The following is a 22,319-nucleotide window of genomic DNA, read 5'->3' as shown; positions in this document are numbered from 1 at the left end:
ATTTGATTATTGCATAAACTTTATATTACAGACAATGTTCCGAGTTCTTCTGTTAAATGTCATTTCGTTATATGTTATGAATGTGATTTTAAATTTCATGTTCGTAAAAAACGTTGCAAGAAACATTGTGACTCGTTATTATGTAAAATTGCATGCAATACTTCCAAACACATTGAAATATATGTTTATAAAAATGTCCCTTGCATCTTACTTAACTTTTGATCCCCTCCCAACTAATTTTCATCTTTCGGATTGCTCAATTATGCTCCATTTTTAAAAATACCCAGAATTGAATCAATGAAACACAACACCGCCTTAACTTTTCAAGTGTTACATTGTTTTGTTATGACAGGTGATATTCTTAAATCTTAATTCCTAGTTCTATCTTATCAACGCAATTAAAATAAAAATATGTAATTATTTAGCTGTTCGTCAAAGTCAAATAACAATTTTCGTATCCGATGACTGTAATGTGTCTATAAAGAAAATATTCTATAAACGACACATGAACTTTTACAAGCTCATGTTCATAATAGCCTAATATCTCGAATTTCACCTCCCAGCTGTTAATTCATTAAAAAATATAAAGAACCTCTATTATTTTTAGAAAAAACTAGGAAAGTTTTAAAATTTTGAATTTTGGGTGGGTGTATGTGAAAATTTAACTCTTTGTAGTATTTCACGTGCGCGAAAAATCATGATTCTTTGGATTTTAAGTAAAATAAAAATTTGGCTGGTCGCCTAATGCCCGCTAGTTACCCACATTATAGATATCATATCTGAGCTTAATTAGCAAAGTTTTGTCGTGCCTTTTAGCGCTATTGCTCTACAAGTTCTTTGTGATGGAATCTATTCGAATTAACTGATATTTGGCAAAACTATTCTTGCCTATACACAACTTAAGATAAAAAAAGTTGAGATGTTTGAAATTGGGGCGCTTCTAAGAAGAAGTATTGCCAATTTTTTTTCGACAAAGCTATTTCTAATGTTTCATAACTTGAGGTTTAAAGTCTTGACATCTAAATTGATGTGACAATTATATTCTACAAAATTTTTGAGCAACAAAAACAACGTTATCTTATGTTAACAGCCGTTTCCTCTACTAAAGATAACATTAGACATTAGTAAAGAACATTAGAACATTAGAACATTAGTAAAGAGAACATTAGACCTATCATGTCACCATTGCAAAGTTTAACTCGTGCCGCCTGTCGGGGTAAGAAAATTTCCAAGGTGTTTGGGATTGTAGGATATCTTTGATAATTTTGTAATATATGAGCTATATCTGCTTGTGTTAAAAACAATGGCAGACAAAGCATTAATAAATTTCCAAAGTTGCTTCTTTAATCTAGAGCAGAACAAAGTATATTTTTTACATATTAGAAATGTTTTATTTTGAGTTTCGATTGTTTTACATTATTTGTTGGTCTGGTATTCGAATTATTTCTTCTTTAAATGTAGTGGAGCTACCAAAAACTGTTCTTTGACACCTGTTTCTTGAAGGTGCCTCCAAAAATACAAATAGTTCAAAAAGATATAATTATACAACAAGCATCGGTTTTATTACTGGCACTGTTGTGGGCGTGGTTTTTCTTGTCACCATTTTTTCTGTCATCTTTTATTGTTATTTAAAGCAAAGTAAGTTCTAGCGCTCAACTTTTTATGTTCACTAAATTTGAATGAGACTTAAGATTCTTTTGTGTTATTTTTTTATAGAAAATGAACAACGATAAGTGATTTATTCATTATAATTGCCTTTGTATGATCTTTGATATTTAAACTTTACCTCAACAAACAAATACAACATCTTAACACTATCTGCTACCTGTAAATAGCAATTATGACTTATCATTTTTGTCTATTTTCTACATAGGTTTTTTCTTTTATTTTATAAAACCTAACACGAACATTATAAAACATCTTAATCAACTGTAAATAATTATTCATAACTATTTGACACTTCCGCTTTATCACTATATACTTATTATCGTGTTAACTTCCTATATTGATTCACTTCGCACTGAAGATGGCATAAGTATGCCAAGACATGTTTTCTCTAAAGAAATTTGTCGTGTATTTTGAATGTGTAATGACTATAGAGGCTTTGCATGAACACGTGACTTACTGCATTTGATTAGCAACCGTAACTATGCCGCCATGATAGGGGGCATGTAAAAAACAAACAAAATACGTTCGAGCCATGGGAAAGTTTTGCTGTGTTGTAGGCTGTGGAAAACGCTCTGAAAGGGACAAAAATATCAGATTTTTTAATTTACCAAAGGTTATTACACATCAGGGTGAAAAAACCAGACAGATTTCTCTTCAACGTCGTGGAAAATGGCTTTCAAACATTCGGCGGGACGCTGTGTTTAATGGCCAAATAAAAAATGTAACTGTTTGCTCGCTTCATTTCCATCAAGGTAAACTGTATCTGTGAAATAAGTCATTTCAAATACGCATCTTCAGCGTTGATTGTACGGTGTTGCTCTAGGTTTATTATTTTTATTCAGGGAAACCAGCTACAGTATATGAGACGACTCATCCTGACTGGGCTCCAACAATCGCAATGGGTCACTTATCTGGTTCAGTAAGTCAGCCATCAAAAACCTCCTCGCTTACAAGACACCATCGAACTAGTCAAAGAGCCCTAAAAAGGCGTCTTCAATTTGAGCAAACTGGAGAGAACAAAGAAAAGCAAGCTATAAGCATTCAACAAGTGGAAGCAACCTCGGAAGAAATGGTGGATAATGGTCCTCACTTTCGTCATCTAACTGATCCAAGATATCATCTAGAATGTAATTCTGGCATAAATAATGATATGGGGGAAGGTTTAGAAGCTGATAACCTAGATACAGAATCACAAGAAACACAGACCGAGTATATGAGCACACGAAGTATCGAAGTGCAAACCGATTTGCTATCAATCGATATCGATTTGCTTCAAGAAAAAACCACACGAAACTCTACTAATGATCCTTTGGCGCCCGAAAATCTAACTGATGATGAAAAGCTTAGATTCTACACTGGTCTACCAAATATGGCTGTATTTATGGGAATTCTTGAGCTAATAAGTCCAGGTCTTGTAATGCGAAATTCCTTGACAAGATTTCAACAAATGTTATTGACTCTAATGCGATTACGGTTAAACTTACCTGTTCAAGATCTTGGCTACAGATTTGGCATTCATGCATCCATTGTATCAAGAGTGTTTCAAAGCTGCATAGATGTTATGTTTTCAAGAATGAAATTTCTGATTCATTGGCCAGATAGAGAACAATTAAGACTGACACTTCCAATGTGTTTTAGAGAAAGGTTTTCTTCTTGTGCTGTCATAATCGATTGCTTCGAAGTATTTATCGACCGCCCTTCCGATTTTTTAGCTAGAGCCCATACTTGGTCGTCTTATAAACATCATAACACTGCAAAGTTTCTGATATGGATTACACCACAAGGTACAGTATCGTTTATATCAAAAGCATGGGGTGGTAGGGCGTCAGACAAATTTATTACTGAACACTCAGGCATATTAAACAAGCTGGTTCCTGGTGACTTAGTTCTAGCAGACAGAGGATTTAACATTGCAGACAGTGCCGGATTATACTGTGCAAGTATTAAGATTCCAGCTTTTACTAAAGGCAAGGCTCAACTGTCACCTGTAGAGATAGAAACAACAAGATCCATAGCTAATGTTCGCATACATGTGCAGCGAGTTATTGGCAGTGTTTGTCAGAAATACACAATTCTTGGTCATGGAATAGCTCCAATCGACTATTTGCGAGCAGATGATGGTGAACATTGCTTACTTGACAAGATAGCTACAGTATGTTGTGCTTTAGTTAATTGTTGTCCATCAGTAGTTTCTTTCGAGTAGTGCAACAACATTAAACATGAACAATTTATTCTAAAATATGTTGAAACAGATAAATAATAAATATTGCAAACATCATAACTTAGCATAATTGGCTCAGAAGTTGCTTCTGAAATAGTTGCTAGTGAACTATTTACATTTTCTCCCTTTCTACAAAAGTTTTCTACAGTCTACACAGAACCATGGTTTGTTTGCTGCCGGCTTTCGAGATAAACCACAGCACTTCGTGTGAAACATTTTAAACAAACATTTATCATTACTACATTTTAAAACAAGTGTGTCATCTAGCTTAACTCTGCAATAGCAAAACAATAATGTGTCATTTGATGGAAGTGGTTTTGAAGTGTGAAACTTTGCAAGAAGCTCTGGTAAAATTGCAAAAATGTAGATTTCTTTTGCTTTTTCAATATTGACCGCAAGGAATTTGTCATCTCTCTGAATTCGTTCAATATAAATGTCATTTGGAGTCCAGACAACAAAATCTACAAACTTTAACTTTATAGAGGCTAATTGCAGTTGGACTTGATAGTAATATTGGTGTTTCCTGTCCATCTGTAAGGTACCATTTGGTGTCTTAGTGAGACAAAAATTCTTTCCACCACATATGCCATGCTGGATAGTCTTGTTTCTTAAACTGTATGGGCACTTAATCTCAACACATCCTTCACCATGGCAGTTGCAGTAACTGATTGCATCTGGACTTGCACCAAGAAAAGGGTACTTTGGATCAATTACAAATCCAGATTCTTTAACTGAGAAGATGCTATGATTTTCTTTCATTACCTAAATAAAATTAAGATATATATTTATGTATCTAATTATTTATTTTGATATATTGCACAGCAAAGCCCATGTAATTAAGAAAATTAAATTTTTGTGCCAAATGAGTACATGTTTGCTATTAGGTTTATGAGTGCATAAAAAATTTTATGTGCAATCAATTTGCAGCAATAAACACTTAATTAACTGGATGAACAATTCATGAAATAACAATATGTCAATGCTGACTTGTGTATATTGATTTAGGGCTCTCTTCTCATTGGCCTTTCCCCACGATGTTGCATCAGACTTAAACTGTGAACCATAACAAACATCTTTGACCAGGCTTAGTGATGGTGTTTCAGGATTTGTACGACAAGCCCTGTGGAAGTTGCTGGCAGTTATTCTCCCCATTCGCATTTGATGCCAAATCTGAGACTTGCTTTGATTTCGTGTAGCTTTTTCTATCATATCAGCTTGTTGTTGATTGATTGTAATTGTCTCCATAACTTCTTTTGATTTCGAAATTAGCTTTTCATACTCAAGACAAGCAAATTGGCGGGAGTACAACTTATTCAAGGGGTCTGGAAGGTTAACAGCAGGTCTCTTTGGCACAAATTTTTCGTTAAATGGAGAAATCAGTGACAAGATTGCAGGATTACTTTTAGTGTCACTTAGATGTTGATAAAACTTCTTTATTTGATTTTCAGACGGCTTGTACTTGTTTTGCAAACGAGGCTTGTCTGTTGTCATTGTCTGATCGGTAGTAGATGATGAACTAGAAGCTAATTCATTGATATGTTCATCCAGCTTTTGCTTTTTACGTTTGGAAGAAGTAAAATCAACGTCACAAAGTTCTTGATAAGTAATCTTTGATACTGTCTTAGGCATTAGCCACTGACAGGGAATAGACGTACAAGTCCTGTTCTTTACTATTCGTACACCAGTTTCAACAGCAAAGAGCAACGCTCCAGCATGTGAACAACATTCTCCCAGTCCAGCTTTACAGTTGCAATGTGCTGTTATAACAGACCCATTGTTATATACAGCAGCCCATGGTTTTAGAGGAGTGTCATTCAGGCTTTGCGAATGATTTACCTATGAATTAAACACCAAATTTTTTTCATACTGATTGTGACAATGATTGTAAAAACACGTTTTAAGTAATAATTATACTAACCTTTGCGATTAAAATCTTGATGTTAGTACTTGCTTTACCGACATACACACACCTCACCCATCCAGCAACAAAATACTGGTATGATTCTAAGCTTTTGTAAGCTTTCAGCTGCTCCTTGGTATACCTACTTGTTGAAAACAACAGGTAGGTCACAATGTCGGGGAACTCAACATTGGGCCATAAATCCATCGCGTCAGAAAAAAATTTGTGACTAACATTGTAGGGATCGATACCACAAATTAACTTTAACTTCTCTTCGTATTTAACACGATCTTCAACACTTAAAGTTTCACGATATTTAGGAAGGCATGGCACTCGTTCGTATTGACTTGACGCCATGTGCGTTTTGCATGCCCCCTATCATGGCGCCATAGTTACGGTTGCTAATCAACAAGTTATAAGTCACGTGTTCATGCAAAGCCTCTATTGTGCTCTTACGAACTTAAAGAATCATTGCCAACCACAATGCAACGCGCACCTATTGTTTAATTATATTCGTGCTAGATATAATAAATTATTCCATCACACGATGATCTTTCTCTACTACTCTTCGTACAACTTCGACAATAGGTAAGAATATCTGACTCCAAATACCAAGTATTTATTCAAGTATTAACTTTTGCATGGTCTTCCTCTTTTAACCGTTGAGCTTGTTATAATTTATTCACATACGACGTTGAATATAAACATTTTCCATTTTTTTTAAGTTTTAGTAGAATGATAGAATATGCTTGATCTTCAGCTGACTGCTCATCTAGACCCCTGTTCAAAAAGCTTTCTTTCATTTCATCAAAATCGACATTACTTTGTTTCTTGCCTCTTTTATCAATGGTATCCAAGGATCAGTTTCCTCCAGTCTTAGCATCCCTTTTTGTTGTATGGATAGCCATAGCTCTCTTAAGTGATCAGTTTTCTTGACATTATAATTCTTTTAGTTATATTTGGCCCGAAACGACATTATTTGCCCTTGAAAGAATAATATATGCGGTCGAAACCAAATTATATGGGGTCCAAACGTCATTATATGTTGTCGAAACTTCATTATATGCTGTCCAAACTTCATTATATAGAATTTCGTTATGTGCAAACTTCATTGTATGAAACTTTGTAGGGTCTGGAAAATGTCAGAATTGCAGACCACATGATTGAAAAGAGGAAGCAATAGAGGAAATGTAATTACATGTCGAAGTACACATAACCAAGGGATTGAGTGACCTTGGAGAGATGTGTTTCAGGGAGTTCTTAGATTTTTCTACTATTTGTTTTATTTTATGGAGGATCAAGGTCTCCTTGATCTAGTAAACAGCAAACACTGAAACACATCGCTGCATTGCAACACACATACATGAATAACATAAATAAAAAACTTAAAATTTGGGAAAGGTCTAACCATCACATGAGAACCACGAAGACAAGTCCACGAAGCTTATGAATGGCCGGTTAAGTGCAAAATCCAACAGGCCTTGATATACTGGTTGATGATGTGCAACAATGAAGGAGAAATTGATAATACTAATGATGATGAAAATGAAGAGGGTAGGCCTATTTTTTCTCCACCAACATTAGACCTTACTGTAGACCTTGATGAACTTCAGAAAGTCCCATGAAATGCTGATAACTATGGAATTGAACAGTATAAACTTAATTTGGAAGTTCTCGAAAGAAATTCGGAAAACTAAGCAAATGATTTTTCTTGACACTTAAATCACTCTCTAATGTAAACAATTATGATTATAACTTATAATATAAAAACTTGATAATGCCTCCCACAACCGATAGGTATCTTTTGCAGTTCCTTCACTTATAATGCAGTGTTTGTTTTGAAAATCTAAATATTTCCAAAATGTTCACATGAAAAAGCTTCATCATATAAACCAAACAAGACATAATCAGCTGGCAATCGCTTAGAACTGTTTGAAGCATGGTGAAGTGTCATTACATTTATATATGTGTTTGCAACTGGCAAAAATGAGTTGGTAACTTTACAAAATCGTATTTTAGAAGACAACTTTAATTATACAGCTTTTAGATCTGTAATTAGCCGTATAATTACAAAGCTGTATAATTTAAATCGTATTTTAGAAGACAACTTTGATTATGGCAACATGGAAAGACTATCTACATCCAGAATCAAGGAAATAAAAGCTCAGTTTCTCACCTTACTACAGCAAGCAATTCCTTGTTCATTGTACGGTATAAAACCTAGAGGCGTGTCATGGTCTGATGAGGCAATTACAAAGTTACAAGAAGTGGTTGTTGATAAAGAGATGATGATTGAAGTTATATCTCACAATGACAGTCAACATTATGGTGTAGCTTTGATGCAGACCATTGGTGAAGAGTGTTATAGCATAAATAAAGAATTTATTCAGAAAGGTAGTGATTTTATTGAATGGAAAATGTTTTTATTTTTATTTTACTTAAAACAGATCTCCGTAGACCATTACCTACACCAATACACAACCACCATTTTCACCAATATATCCAACACCTTCCCACATACACCACCACATCCTACTCCCATACACCAGCACCTCCCTCTATACCTTTACCAACTATACCAATTTACCATAATCTACTTCCATATACCAGCACCTTTCCACATACATCACCACTATCTACACTAATATACCATCATCTACTGGTATACACCACCATCACCTCCTCCCACATACCAGCATCTACCCTCACCACCATCAATATACCATCAGCTACCCACCATACACTGTCACCTACCCCTATAATCACCATCTACACTAATATACCATCATCTACCCCTATACACCACCATCACCTACCCACCATACACCATCACACATCACCACCTATATTATACAAAAATTTACTCCAGGTAAAGCAACAAACTCTCCCTTCAAAAATCTCCTACTCAAAAACTATTTTCTTTCATTTACAAACTTTTCATGAGTAATTGCTACAATTTCCCAGTAAAGAGTTTCCCTGTTACCTCACCAACTTACGTAGCTATATATCACCACCCTACAAGTATTCAAAAGCTTTCTCTTTCATAAATGTAACCATCGATTCCCATCTATTGTCCAGTATCATTCCCTCATCCATCTCATTTCATGTTGTAATACCAGACCGTGAATCTGGTGTTATTTTCTATAAAACTATAATTTTTAATACTTTGTTTTTGGTTTTTCTTTAAGGTTATGCTGTCTCAAATATTGGACAATTTGTTGTTACTGTGGGAACAAACATCACAGGTTATCAATTTCCTACCATTGAAATTCCTGGCTATGAAGATGTTGAAGTCACTCATGTTGAAAATCTCGACACATTTTGGTGCCATCTTACGGATTCTGCTACGGAAATGGAAAATCTCATGACTAATCTTCAAGATTATTACGATGTTAATCCACCTAAAAGTACTGACTTAGATTTATTGAAAGAAGGCAAGCAGCGATGAATTTTGGTCTTGTTTTATCAAAACATCTTTCTTCTTTAACTGTTTGTTTGACATTATTTATTCAGGTTCTCCTTGTTGTGCGCGTTTCAGTGAAGATCAAATGTGGTATCGTGGGAGGATTAACCAATAAACGCTTCAAAGTTCAATACGTAGATTATGGGAACTGTGAAGTGTTGATTTTAAAAAGGTTACAACCATTGTATCCAAATTTCACATGCCAATATTTATTTGTAAAAGTTCATTGCTTATTTCTAAATGTTCTTGTTTTATACAGTATAGCCGTGCTGAGTCAAGAGTTTTTACAATTACCTGTCCAAGCAATTGAATGTGGCCTTGTGAATATTTCATCGTCGAAGAGGAATAAGAGCAAATATGCCGAGCAGTTTCACGACCTTGTCGACGGTAAAGAACTCGTCTGTCGTATTGAGAATCTTACAGATAATGGCAAATATCTGGTTTTGATTTTGAACACCGAGAGAGAAACAGTTGTAATCAACGAGATAATGAACTTGTTTATTGAAAATGATGGAAAAGAAGCGGCCGGGAAAGGTAAATATGTTTTGTGCGGTGTTTTTTTATTGTTCGGTATTTCATTGGAATTATTAATTTAGTGCCTTTCTTGTGTTGTGTCACATTTTGTAGTTATATCACAAACTTTTAAACACACAGGCTACAACTAAAGGGAATTTTTCTTAAATTGCGTACTACCTTAAACGCCATTTTATCTGACATGGTTTTGGGCATAGTCAATTTTTTCTAGTTGAGTGATTGAAGTTTTGACATCATGTGTTTGAATAAGTTTGTGTGCTGTTGTTTCGAAATATTTGAAATCGTCTTTGAATTCCAGCAGAAATTGTTTCGAAGGAAGTTCTTAAGATTGCACCCGCTAAACCCTTCATTGGCAGCGATGTTTCTGTGTATGTCACTTACGTGAACGATCCGCGAGATTTCTACTGTCAATTTACAAACACTGCTTCTCAATTTGACGATATAATGTCAGCTCTCACGGTTTAACAACAATATAGAAACATTAGCTGACATGATGTACGATATATACCACCAGGAAACCGCTCCTGACTTTGTATCCACTCCTTTGCAAGTAGATGATGTCATTGCGGCTCTATATTCCGAGGATGAAACCTGGTACCGAGCTTCTGTCTCGAAACATATAAACGATGGTGATATTGAAGTTATGTTCATCGACTACGGTAATTCTGAAATCATCCCCGAATCTGAAATAGGAAAAAGAGTTCGTTATTTGAATGACGAATTGTCACGTTTTCCACCAATGAGAGGTTTGGTATGTTGTATGGCTTCTATTGATGATAACGGACACCATTACTCGTGGACTCCACGCGCGCATTACTCTTTCGTGAGATATGTGGTGAAGAAGGAGTTCAAAGCAAGAATAATGATGGGCGATGAGGAACCACTTTCTGTAATACTTGAAGACAAATCTGAAAATATATACACGTGGCTTGCACGTAAGAAGCTCATGTCGAGAAAACAAAGTGAGGTCGATGTTGAGCAAGATGATTTTTATGAGCTCGAGTTGGAAACTGGGACGCTTTGTGACGTGTATGTCACGTGGATTAAAACACCACAATAATTTTTTGTTCAGCAATCATCAAGTTCAGATGACATCAATAAAGGTTGGTAATTTTTAGTGCAAGTTTGCACTATTGTAAATTGCAGAGCAATTAGTTGGAAAATGTTTCATGTCAGACATGAAATTTTCACCAGATTTTAGGGATCAGGGAAAATTTGTGCTTGTCCCCAGTAGCGTAGTCAGCCCCCAGGTTTGTTCGTGTTATGTAAATTTTTTTATATTCACTCACTGCAAAAACGATAGATTTCTAAAGAAATGAATAATGATAATGATTTGAAATTTACATGTTTGTAAATGTAGATCGTCCAGGTTGGTATAGTCCTGAGAAGGACTGTTTTGTTGTTTTGTTGTTGTTGACTGACGTTTCGACAACCTTAGCGGTAGTCATCTTCAGAGGTAAAAAAATAAATAGACGATCTACATTTACAAACATGCAACGATACTCCCGGTTCAAACCATTTACTTGAAATTTACATAGCAGTAACAAATTTGCAGTCTGGCTACGTGACTTGCTTCCTCTCACCGAAATCCAAAACAACAGAGATATTGTTTGCGGAAGTTGTATTTTCGATTAACAAGATTAACGCATCATTTTTACAACTCTTAACACTTCTGTTTAGTGTTTAATTTGAACACAAATTTTGGTTTATATTGGTATATGAATGCATGCAAAAATATTATCTTGATCTTTTAATACCATCATTTGAACTCTTTTTACTTTGAACAAACGTCGAAACTGCTTCACAACAATATATGTTGATGGATGTCAGCTTACACTCGACTTATCAAATTTGTTAAAAGTCAATTAACTTTTCAGTTTATACAGAATTATGTTAAATGGGAGTTATGGAGAAACAAATTTATGAAACATTTTTTGATTGATTAAAATCACTAGTCATAAAGCTGTTTGTTTTTTGAAAATTTTCAGTGTAGATAATTCATCATAATTGTCGTTTATCTTTGTAACTAATCATGATTACGGTATTGAAATAGTTGTGGATGACCTTCATAAATCCTGCACTAATGGCGACCAAAAGAGTTGGAAGAAATCCATCCAGGCACCTTATGCGCAGCTCAGTATACGGTTAACGATAAATGGTATCGTGCGAGAGTTGTAAAGGAGTCTGGACCGAATCCTTTGAAGTTGTTTATGTTGACTACGGGAATAAGGAAGCATTACCCAAACAAAGGTAGACTTTAGAGTTCGACTTCTTTGTCGTAACTTTAATCTGTTTTATGTACTTTATATTATAATGTGCTTTTTTAGGATCAAGGCACTACATCCCAGTTTTCTTGAACTACCTGCGCTAGCTTTGCGCTGCAGTCTGGAGACGAAACACCCTCTGACTTGGAATGATGAATTGAAGGGAAAATTTGTGAGTGAAACTACTGACAAACGTTTAACGATGACCGTTGTAAAAGTGGTTGGCAGTCAACATGTTGTGACTTTAAAGAATGACGAGGGATTGTTGTTGAACGATATGTTCATTGATGGATATGGTGAAAATGATTCAAATATGAAATCCTCTCAGGTATTGTATTATTAATGAAATGGTTTCTAACTTGTTGAAATGATTAAGTGTTGTTTTCACATATTTTCCCATGTTTTCACATGTTGAAATGATTAAGTGTTGTTTTCACATGTTTTCCCATGTTTTCACATGTTGAAGTGATGATGTGTTGTTTTCACATGTTTTCCCATGTTTTCACATGTTGAAGTGATGATGTGTTGTTTTCACATGTTTTCCCATGTTTTCACATGTTGAAATGATGATGTGTTGTTTTCACATGTTTTCACATGTTGAAATGATTATGTGTTGTTTTCACATGTTTTCCCATGTTTTCACATGTTGAAATGATTATGTGTTGTTTTCACATGTTTTCCCATGTTTTCACATGTTGAAGTGATGATGTGTTGTTTTCACATGTTTTCCCATGTTTTCACATGTTGAAATGATGATGTGTTGTTTTCACATGTTTTCACATGTTGAAATGATTATGTGTTGTTTTCACATGTTTTCCCATGTTTTCACATGTTGAAATGATGATGTGTGGTTTTCACATGTTTTCTTATGTTGAAATGATTAAGTGTTGTTTTCACACGTTTTCACAAGTTTTGTTTTACTATGAACGTTAACAATTTTTGTCGCGTAATATTTTATTAGGAAACCCAAATTACTTTATCCTCATTTCCTGTGGTTGAGAAAACGACTGTCCAAGTATTCACCAGTCACGTGGTCAGTCCACGCGAGTTCTTTGTTCAGCTTGCGACAGCGGAGACTGAGCTCGAACGCCTTGCGAGATTTGCCGAAATCTATAATTATTGGCCTGATGGTGATAACTACAAACTGGACAATGTGAAAGAGGTAACAAAATTTTCACCATTTCTTTAGTCGACCCGTCTTCGTTTATTTAGCGTTTGCTTTAAGTTTGTGATACATGCAATTCATGGTCTCTATAAGATTATCGTGACTTTTCAATCAAATCATAGAGATTTAGCTAATTTAAAACCACTATATACTGAAGGCTCAACATCGGATTGTTGTTGATCATCTAATTATATGCTTTAGAATATGTTTTGCTGTGCGCGGTTTTCTGAAGATGGAGTCTGGTACCGAGCTCAAATCCTTACTGTCGATTTCGACGATAAAAAGGCAACGGTTCGATTCGTTGACCACGGAAACTCGGATGTGGTTGATACTTCTTCTGATCTACGACGTCCAACCGCTGAACTGTCATCGTCGCCTTGTCAAGCTGTACCTTGCCGACTTTCGGGCGGACCTTGGTCCCAGGAACAGAACTTGATTTTCGTCACGGCCGTTGTGGATAAACCACTAATGGCTACTTTTATTGAATTCTGCGACAACTTTTGGCTTGTAACCTTAGTAGATGACGGGCAACCAATTAACGAATTGTTGAACCCTCGTAAAGAATCTCATGAGACCCCAAGCAATGGAAAACAATGTATTCCGAAACCGATTTTAAAACCTGCAGACGAGTTACCTGTATACATTGTCAGCGCAACCGCAGCTAAAGATGCGATACTTCAAATAAGTAGTAGTTTAAGTGATTTGGAGACTTTGATGGACGATATAGCAAACGATCCTCCTCAGATCCGATTGACAAAGAACGAAATCGAAGTTGGAGACTATTGCCTTGCTCGCTTTACTGAAGACGAGGCCTGGTACCGAGCAAAGGTGAAGTGAATGTATGATCTGTAAACGTTAGTCGTGTAAACTCGATCATAAAATACGTCGGTTTTATCAGTAGACATTAGGAAACAGTGAAAAGCTTTGATTTATCGTTTGTTAACTCATAATATCGTCTTTCTGTGTTTAGATATTAGAAGTTGATGGGGACAATGTCAGTGTTTTTTATGTTGACCATGGTAATAAAGAATGGCTTTTGTTTGATGAACTTGCTCCGATAAATGAAAGATTTTGTAATTTGCCCGAGTTTTGTTTTTGTTGCTCTTTGGATCTATCGACAGTTGACGGGGTATGGTGTGAAAATACTGCTGGTAAACTTCTTGAAATGTTTTCGGAAAATGAGTTACTTTGTAAAATTTCCACAAATAATGACGATGGTGTGTTGGTAAAGCTGTATTGTGATGGTGAGGACATTTTGAGTCATGTTGTGGAATATGAAAATGTGTCAGTATCGAAACTCATTGAAAATAACAAAGAAATCCACGAAATTCAACGTTTTGTTGTATATGAATTCAATATCGACGATAAGAATGTTACGTGTTCTCATATTGAATCACCGAAGAAACTTTGGTGTCTATTATCAACCAATGAAACGGAATTAAATGATCTTATGAACCACTTAGATGAAGTATATGGTAGCCTTGGTCCCGAAGAACTACTTGCTCACAATTACGACGTCGGACGTCCTTGTTGTGGTCAATTTCTTGAAGATGATGGGTGGTATCGTGCTGAAATTGTTGAAGTTGTACCAGAAGGTTTGTCAATGAAAGGGTTTTTGTGTAGGAATTTTTTTAAGTAGTTTCTAACGTGTTAACATTCAAATCTTTATAACAAAGCAAAAAATATTTTATGTTAAGGTGTACGTGTTCGCTACGTGGATTATGGTAACGAAGAGGTGTTATCAACATCAAGAATTCGTGTTCTTAAAGACGAGTTCCTTGTTTTACCTTGTCAAGCTTTTCTTTGTGAAGGCCTTTTAAATCATTTAAATTCCACAAACGTTGATGGAGGCTCAAATTAATCGGTTCAATGTGCTTGTGAATGAGTATTTTGTGAGTATTGATAAATATAGATTTTCATGTTTACCAAACTGTTCTCATGTGTTCATTTCTTTTTCAGAAAATCAACGAGTTTCAATTGGTGTTTTCCAGGTGAAGTCAATTGTGTTTCCATGTAATTCTTTGCTAATGAATGTCATATGAATGTTTTATGCAGTGCGGTGTTTTGAAATTAAATGAGATATGATCTGAGACGATTGCTTAAATTGTCCAACTAAGTGCGAAGATCATATCTCATTTAATTTAATTCTTTGCTAAGTTAAGCATAAAACATCTCCAAACTTACATTTAGGGAAAGAAATAATCATTATTGAGAGATAGCTTGTCCGTATGGGCATTTGTCTGATCAAGAAGTAACATTTATTTCATTTAACTCTTCAGCTTTATAGCACGAGACCAAACGCATGACAACGAAAAAGATGAGAAGTTCCTTTCGGCATTTACAGAATTGTGGAAAACTATCAATTCCTTACTGGAGACTGAGAAAAAGGATGTGGTACTCGACTTAATGAACTTTCCATTAATTTGTTGTTAATGGCCGAATCCGCTGAATGTTTAATCTCAATAGGCCGTGTTCGCTAAACATTTGTTTCAGTTTACTGTTCAACATAAGTAATATTATTGGAAAGAAAGATCCGAACACAACATTATTTTATGTAATGTTAGAAACTTACAGCTCTTTGTTGGCAGAAAATGACATTCCCAGCATCAGAAATGTTTTTAGTAAGTTTAAACAAAAGTGGCATTTCGTTGGTCTTTTCACATCCATAGAGTTTCAGCCAAAAAATAGTTTTTTTTATTATTTATTATTGCTTGTGTTTAATGGAAAGCATGAATTGTATGTTTGTGTGTTGTTAACTTCGGTTCCGACCTCCTTTGCAGCTGAAATTTGTTTTTTCCCTAGGTCAAGTGCTTCCTGTTGTTTTTGAACACAAAGCTTGGGGTATCTTGCACAATCTTCTGGAAATGTTTAGTTATCGCTTACCGTTTATTCCCCAGAACTATCGTGTTCATCTCATGTCTCTTATACACTCAATTGCTGCAATACCGCAGACGAATCAAAATTATCAACTCCATTTATGGTAATTGCAATCAATCACTGTGCTCTCTCCTCCTCCCCACCCCGCTCAGTAAAGAAATTAAGGTGTTCGTTTTTCATGTCTTACAGTGAAGGTCAAAACTACATCATTCAGATGTTGATATCGTTGTGTTTGTTTGTAGGCACACTCGTCGATTTTGTTATAAAAGTAGTAAAGTAATTTTAATCTTTTATGTTTCGATGTTTTCAGCCTGGAAAGCACAGCGTTTTGTTTAATTCAAGGTCTCGAGAATCATGTCGTCGAGTCGTATTTTACAAAACACAAACCTAATATGGTAAGCTTAGAAAAATTTTAACTGTCTACCCAAATGAGCGTAATAAATGGTTTGAACCCGTGATGACTACCGCAAAGGTTGTAGAAACGTCAGTCAACAACAACAAAAACAGTCCTTCTCAGGACTATACCAACCTGCACGATCAACATCAACAAACTATCTACTCACGTACGTGTACAGTATACGAATTTTGATTTCTTTGAAATATATAATTTAGCTGGTGTCTGCTGAGTCTGAGGAGTTAAACAGGATATTTATTTTGAACATTGCACGAGCGATACATATATCAGGTAATTTTAATGTGTTCTCGTGTTCTTATATGCATTTTCAATGTGTTAATTGTCAATTTAATATGCTCTCATGTTCTTATATGCATTTTCAATATGATAATTGTCAATTTGATATATTCTCATGTTCTTATATGCATTTTCTATATGATAATTGTCAAAGACTTTTTTATCATTTCAGGAACAGAGCAACATTCCTCTCAGTGGTACGACGATATCTTGAAAACAATTGTTGAAAAAACACCCATGAAGTATGGCGATATTTTAATCTATATCCTTTCTTGTCATTTTGTTTCCCTTGTGCTCCTCATTTACCTACATGTTTGTATTTTCATAGTTGGTCCAAACATACTTTGGAACATTTCCCGCTACCCATTCAAAACTTCTTAGCCCAACGAATCATTCCAGTAGAAAGCAAACCTGCTTTAAAACAGAGAGTTGAAGAAGAATACGTGAAATTTAAAAGTAAGTTATCGATGCTGTGCAAACTATTTGATTTACGCGCTTCATCTTCGATGAAACTTTGTAATAGTTGATTATGTAATGGTTTGACGTCCGATTACATCCGGTTGGGAAACCCTAACCCTCCCCCCCAGTTAAAATCATCCAAGATCCATCCCTTTATGAAATTATATTTTCTCTTCATTTCAGACATGAAATCGCAGGCTGAAATATTGAATTATTTTGGTGAACCAGGTTCACCCAATATATTTGTTTGGTAAGCAATTTAAAATTCATTTGCGTCTTTTCTTCTCTACGTAATCATGTTCTTGTAGCCATTTTTTTGTCGTCGCATTTTCAAAATAAATGCAAAGTTTTGAATACTGTTTTTACCGTCTATCATCTAGCATTATCTGGAAGTGTTTGTTGGAAAGTGGTCGTGTGAACCAAATTTGTCTTCAGTAAGTTTTATTTTACTTTTTACAAATGAACAAAATACTGTTTTTCTTTTCTTTTTATTCTCTTCATAGAGTTTTGGTTAAGTTAGGAGCCAGAGCGTTAACCAAACAGATCCGCGTATTTTCTGATTTTCTTATATACGATTATTCCATTATTACATCAGAGGAAATCACGAAGGTTTGAATTTTGCATTATTAAACTGAGTATTAATATCTTAAGATGTTTGTGTATGGTGTTCAAATCTATAAATAAATGATGGAACACACAAGAGTACAAGAACGTACCTAAGAGTACGTGCCCGTATGTACCAGTACAAGAATATACCTAAGAGTACATGCCTGTATGTACCAGTACAAGAATATACCTTAGAATACATGCCTTTATGTGCGACTGTATACTGTAATTCACACTCATATACTTGCTACAGTTTGAAATTCTTTTATAGCGCACAGGATGTCTTCATGATATGGTATGGAAATATCATATCTTCACCATAGATCGTCTTGTTTTATGTTTGGTGAGTTTGGCTGTACATATGTGAACAAACCATTGTTGACGTTAGCCATTGTTTTATTCCTGCAATTGTCATTTGCTAGGTGTTGCGTTATTACGAATCAAAAGAAGCTCAAGTTTGTAATCTACTTGTGACATTTTTGTTGCTCAAGAATCCTTCATTTCGAGAAAGAGTTCAGACATTTGTACAGGAGGTAAGATGAAGAAAATTTCCTTACAACCGATGTTATTTTGGCTATTTAATTCACCTTTCGGACGGTAAACACACGTGTCAAAAATACAAGATCAAACTACAATCAAATCTTATGTAGAATAGTGGCAATAAAATGGTTAGGAGTTTTGGTGCATTTTTTAATCTGTATCTAGTTATTCAGAACGATTATTAATAAAGGTAGCAGGCATGACAGTAAATTTTAACCATTTTGCGTTAACAATCGAAGGAAAGCTTCAATACTGGCATGTTGTGGCGTGAATGATCTTTTTAGTAAGGATTCTTACGATACGTTTCAATTCAGACGATACAAATTGCTTGGCTTATTAAATGTTATCTTTGTAGAAACTATTACAAAAAAGTAGATAATCTCTTTTTTCCATGAAGCCCATGGATGCTTTCGTTCATGATGAGAGCGTTATATTGTATAAGGTGGCTCTTGTTCATCTTGAGAGAGTTAGGAGAAATTTACATTGTAAAAGGTAGCAAGTAAAAAACGTATAAACGTATTTCTCTAATAAATTGTTAGTAAGCATGCTATTTACTTCAAAATCGGTGCTAGTACATGCAGTTGGGCGTTGCCATGACCATGAACTTGTGCAGCTGGTCAAGTCGACTGCGCATACTCATGAAGACTGAGCATGCGCAGATGATTTATCCGAGAATTAGTGACTGAGCGAGCTACTTACTCCATAATTAATACTAGTACATCCAGTTGGTCGTTGCCATGACCACAAACTTTGGGAGTTGGTGGAGTTGACTGCGCATGCTCAGATTAATTCTTAATTAATTTGTGACTGAGCGATTTTAATACTAGATTAAAAGTTGAAGTTGATGTTTTAAGGTCCATCCAGAGTATTGGAAACATCCAGAATGGCATCAAAAACACCAAGGCTATCACAAGGTTTGATTGTTATCATTACATAGGATTATGAAAAACCTCGTTCCCAGGTCCTTCCTCGTGTTCCTCCAATTCTCATGACGGGAGTTTCTATTGAGCAATGGGACGAAAAGTTTTTCTTTGAAAGACTTCGCGAGGCCACGAAAGCTAGTTCTCACAACGTGGCGTATTTCCCAATAAATTTTGGCAACGTTTGCCTTCGTTTTTTAAAGAGGTTATTGATAATACTTCTTACATCTCAACTTTACATAACAAAAGCAAAACTTTTGTGCTGTCCAGGCCACTGCATCTATACATAGTTTTTTATATTTTTATACACATGTGACTGTGCTTTTAACACTTCAATGTACTCTTTTTATAATTGTGTCATATTTTAGAAAAAAAAATAGAAAAGGAAACAGCTTTACGTCATAAAATCATTTCATTTTCATTTTAGATCTTGAAGCCATTCTTGAAAGCTGTCAGTTGGTTATTGGAGAAGTGGATACTGGGCCATCTGCTTGGCAAAAAAGAATGGAAAATCGAGAAGAAAATTGGGAAAGTACGAGGGAAAAAATATTCAATGTCACTGTGTCATCATTTGCTCCTCCTTTATCTGCTATGAAGTGTTGTAGATGCAATGAAAATGAAGCTGTACTGAGATGCAGACAATGTGGTGTGTTGAGATATATTTGTCAAGAATGCGATGATGTCCATAAGAATAATCCTCTCTATGATCGAGAAGTGTGGTTGGATGGTTATTTTCAATATATCAAGCCAACACAATCCATTTCATCTGATGGAAAGATTTGCAGCATTGGTAAGTATAATGTACATACTTATGAATTTTATATAAATATTTGTTTTTTTTTGTTGTGCCCAATATGAGAGAAATGTTTTTCTGTGATGATGCTGTTATCTTTGTAGATCGATCATGTCCCATCCTTTACCCATCATCATGTCAGTTGTGTAATGAACCTATCATCAAAACTACCAACAGCTCTCTTGTGATTATGATCAATGTGAAGGTCAAAATGTCCTTATGCAATTTTTTTACAGAGTCCAAATAACAATTTTTGATATATGGATGTACATATGATGCATCTTATTAAAATCAGATTTGTTAGGGGCTCATTATCTTAGTCACATTTAGAAAAGTACATAGGCAGCAGGTTGGATTATACACAAATTCATAGACTTTAGATTGAAACTAAAAACTTCAAATCATTGATGAAGTTGCTGGCTTCTTATGAAACCCCAGGATTTGATTTCTTTGAAGCACATATTTTCAGCACTGTACTGGTTATTCTTGATTATATTTTGTCTTCAACAGGACGATTTCATCTTAATTGGTTCACTGTACATTTGCTCTTCATTTGGAAGTGGTCACCAATTTCTGTTGACAGTATAATTGAGAGTGGCTGGTGGCCTGGTAGCCCTGAAAATTTTCATTACATATTTAGTCAAGATGTCTTTAATTTGTGGGATGCATTTAGAAAGAGGATGCCTGGGTCATCACAATCTGCTTTTGTAAGAAAGATGGTTATTTTCAATATATCAAGCCAACACAATCCATGATTATACATTTTATAATCATGTATTGTGTACATCCATCTGTTAAGTGTCAACACATATTTGAAGATTGAAAGAACGAATAGCATCTTGAAGTGAAATTTATGTAAAAAATATGAAGAATAATTTTCCCATCTTTTTGTATGTATTCAATATGATGTATTTCAACGTGGAAGAACCAGTATGGGAGCTAAAGCGGACGAAATCCATTTATTTTGGTAAACAAACGCATCGAGACAACCAAACGACCAATTTACACAACACTTCGCAAGCGATATTTTCGCACGTATTCCAATAATAATTGTCCAATATGGCTTCAAAACATTATTAATAACGCTTTGTTTCCAATAAAACTTGATTGGAGGAGTTTGAAAACACTGAAACGAAGTAAACTGCAAAAAACAACAATTGCCTAATAGTAGCCCTAAGTTTTTTGCCCGGATCCCGCGCCATCTTGGATTTATCATGAATGTCACGCTGCCGTCTTAATAAGTCTTATATTACGTCACACTCGTTAGCAATCTAGTCCTACTATATCTATGGTTTTGTATGACCATAGACCATATCCGCTAATATCTCAGTGACTTCCGTTTCCCTTCGACTTATATTTTTGCACTTCGATTTATTTTTGAGCGGTTCGACTGTATGCATCGATGTTTGCTATTGACATTGGGCATTTTGTTTTAGTTTTTAACGTTTGAACTTCAACTTTGAAAGTTCGACATATTTATGAGCGATTGTTTTTCGTTTGATCAACTTCATATAATTATGACCGGAACGGAACGCCATATGGCGCGAGGACATAAACATCAGAAGTTCCGACACGAGTGACTCTTCTGCATATTTTTATTCTGTGGTCAAGAATCTCACCATCACGATTCATGATGCAAATTCATTAAATTCTTAATATTTTGTCTTCGGACTTGTGAAATTTAATCAAATTTTGCGTTGTACGAGATCCGAGAGGGTTTTGTTTGATTTTTTTCGCTAAAACATAGTTGTCAATAGACAAATTTTTAGATGTTTTGAGTGACATGTGGCACAGTCATTAACCATAAACAAGCCAATTTCTGTGGAAACTGCGGAGCAGAAATGACTAAAAATGCAGAGTAAGAAACTCCTCCACTGCCGACGATTTTGAAAGTTTATCTCACAGTTCATCTTATAGCATGGTTCTACTAGCACTAAGGAGCCTCTAAGGTTCTGTGAGCTTATGGAAAGAAGGCTCAAGAAGAAGAGATTAATTCCATTCAAAACGAAAAAATGAACGTGTATTTCACATGTCAAAAAAGAAAATGGACAAAGATGAACTTGTAAAAGTGAGTGCTTTACATCAGATATATGTCATAATGTTTTAATGTCTAATTACACAGTTTTAATTGTACTTTCAAACCTTAAATCTGTCCATTTCTTATTTATTAATTCTTATTTTTTTATAGATCAATGTAGGAGTTGCAGAGGTTGATGGT

General features: G+C 35.1%; 4 protein-coding genes across 7 annotated transcripts; 3 read left to right on the top strand and 1 right to left on the bottom strand.

Annotated features, from left to right (window-relative positions):
* The first annotated feature begins 2,142 nt into the window (after window positions 1-2,142).
* On the top strand, window positions 2,143-4,758 carry LOC124454013. The gene is made up of 2 exons (XM_047004827.1): window positions 2,143-2,420; window positions 2,511-4,758. Exons 1-2 carry the CDS (start codon window positions 2,201-2,203, stop codon window positions 3,869-3,871), a joined length of 1,581 nt encoding a protein of 526 aa, XP_046860783.1. The 5' UTR covers window positions 2,143-2,200; the 3' UTR covers window positions 3,872-4,758.
* Window positions 3,882-6,193, bottom strand: LOC124454012. The gene is made up of 3 exons (XM_047004826.1): window positions 5,808-6,193; window positions 4,877-5,725; window positions 3,882-4,651 (listed from the first exon to the last, which is right to left on the bottom strand). The coding sequence occupies exons 1-3, from the start codon at window positions 6,144-6,146 to the stop codon at window positions 4,019-4,021; spliced, it is 1,821 nt and encodes a 606-aa protein (XP_046860782.1). The 5' UTR covers window positions 6,147-6,193; the 3' UTR covers window positions 3,882-4,018.
* A 126-nt stretch (window positions 6,194-6,319) lies between these two features.
* Window positions 6,320-9,760, top strand: LOC124454007 (tudor domain-containing protein 1-like). Its single transcript, XM_047004821.1, has 6 exons — window positions 6,320-6,377; window positions 6,919-7,343; window positions 7,890-8,183; window positions 8,978-9,223; window positions 9,303-9,424; window positions 9,512-9,760. The coding sequence occupies exons 2-5, from the start codon at window positions 7,286-7,288 to the stop codon at window positions 9,365-9,367; spliced, it is 663 nt and encodes a 220-aa protein (XP_046860777.1). The 5' UTR covers window positions 6,320-6,377; window positions 6,919-7,285; the 3' UTR covers window positions 9,368-9,424; window positions 9,512-9,760.
* Window positions 9,761-11,895: 2,135 nt separating this feature from the next.
* Window positions 11,896-20,984, top strand: LOC124454006 (mediator of RNA polymerase II transcription subunit 23-like). 4 transcript variants are annotated; one of them, XM_047004819.1, is made up of 17 exons: window positions 15,175-15,206; window positions 15,495-15,836; window positions 16,018-16,195; window positions 16,403-16,487; window positions 16,705-16,777; window positions 16,956-17,025; window positions 17,112-17,239; window positions 17,426-17,492; window positions 17,623-17,676; window positions 17,746-17,851; window positions 18,120-18,191; window positions 18,271-18,381; window positions 19,243-19,302; window positions 19,736-19,840; window positions 19,906-20,098; window positions 20,206-20,306; window positions 20,612-20,984. In XM_047004819.1, the coding sequence occupies exons 2-17, from the start codon at window positions 15,665-15,667 to the stop codon at window positions 20,687-20,689; spliced, it is 1,653 nt and encodes a 550-aa protein (XP_046860775.1). In that variant the 5' UTR covers window positions 15,175-15,206; window positions 15,495-15,664; the 3' UTR covers window positions 20,690-20,984. The 4 variants fall into 4 exon arrangements, 2 of the variants coding, with proteins under 2 accessions (XP_046860775.1, XP_046860776.1); XM_047004820.1 differs by lacking the exons at window positions 19,906-20,098; window positions 20,206-20,306; window positions 20,612-20,984 and adding an exon at window positions 18,786-18,880 and having other exon boundaries at window positions 19,736-19,835; XR_006951295.1 differs by lacking the exons at window positions 16,705-16,777; window positions 16,956-17,025; window positions 17,112-17,239; ... (8 more) ...; window positions 20,206-20,306; window positions 20,612-20,984 and adding exons at window positions 11,896-12,036; window positions 12,114-12,378; window positions 13,012-13,212; ... (1 more) ...; window positions 14,186-14,810; window positions 14,913-15,107.
* Window positions 20,985-22,319: the final 1,335 nt, after the last annotated feature.

This window comes from Xenia sp. Carnegie-2017, unplaced genomic scaffold (genome assembly GCF_021976095.1).
Source record: "Xenia sp. Carnegie-2017 unplaced genomic scaffold, XeniaSp_v1 HiC_scaffold_29, whole genome shotgun sequence".
Classification (NCBI taxonomy): domain Eukaryota; kingdom Metazoa; phylum Cnidaria; class Anthozoa; order Malacalcyonacea; family Xeniidae; genus Xenia; species Xenia sp. Carnegie-2017.
Note: the sequence above shows the minus strand (reverse complement) of the source record. Positions and strands in the feature narration are given on the sequence as shown.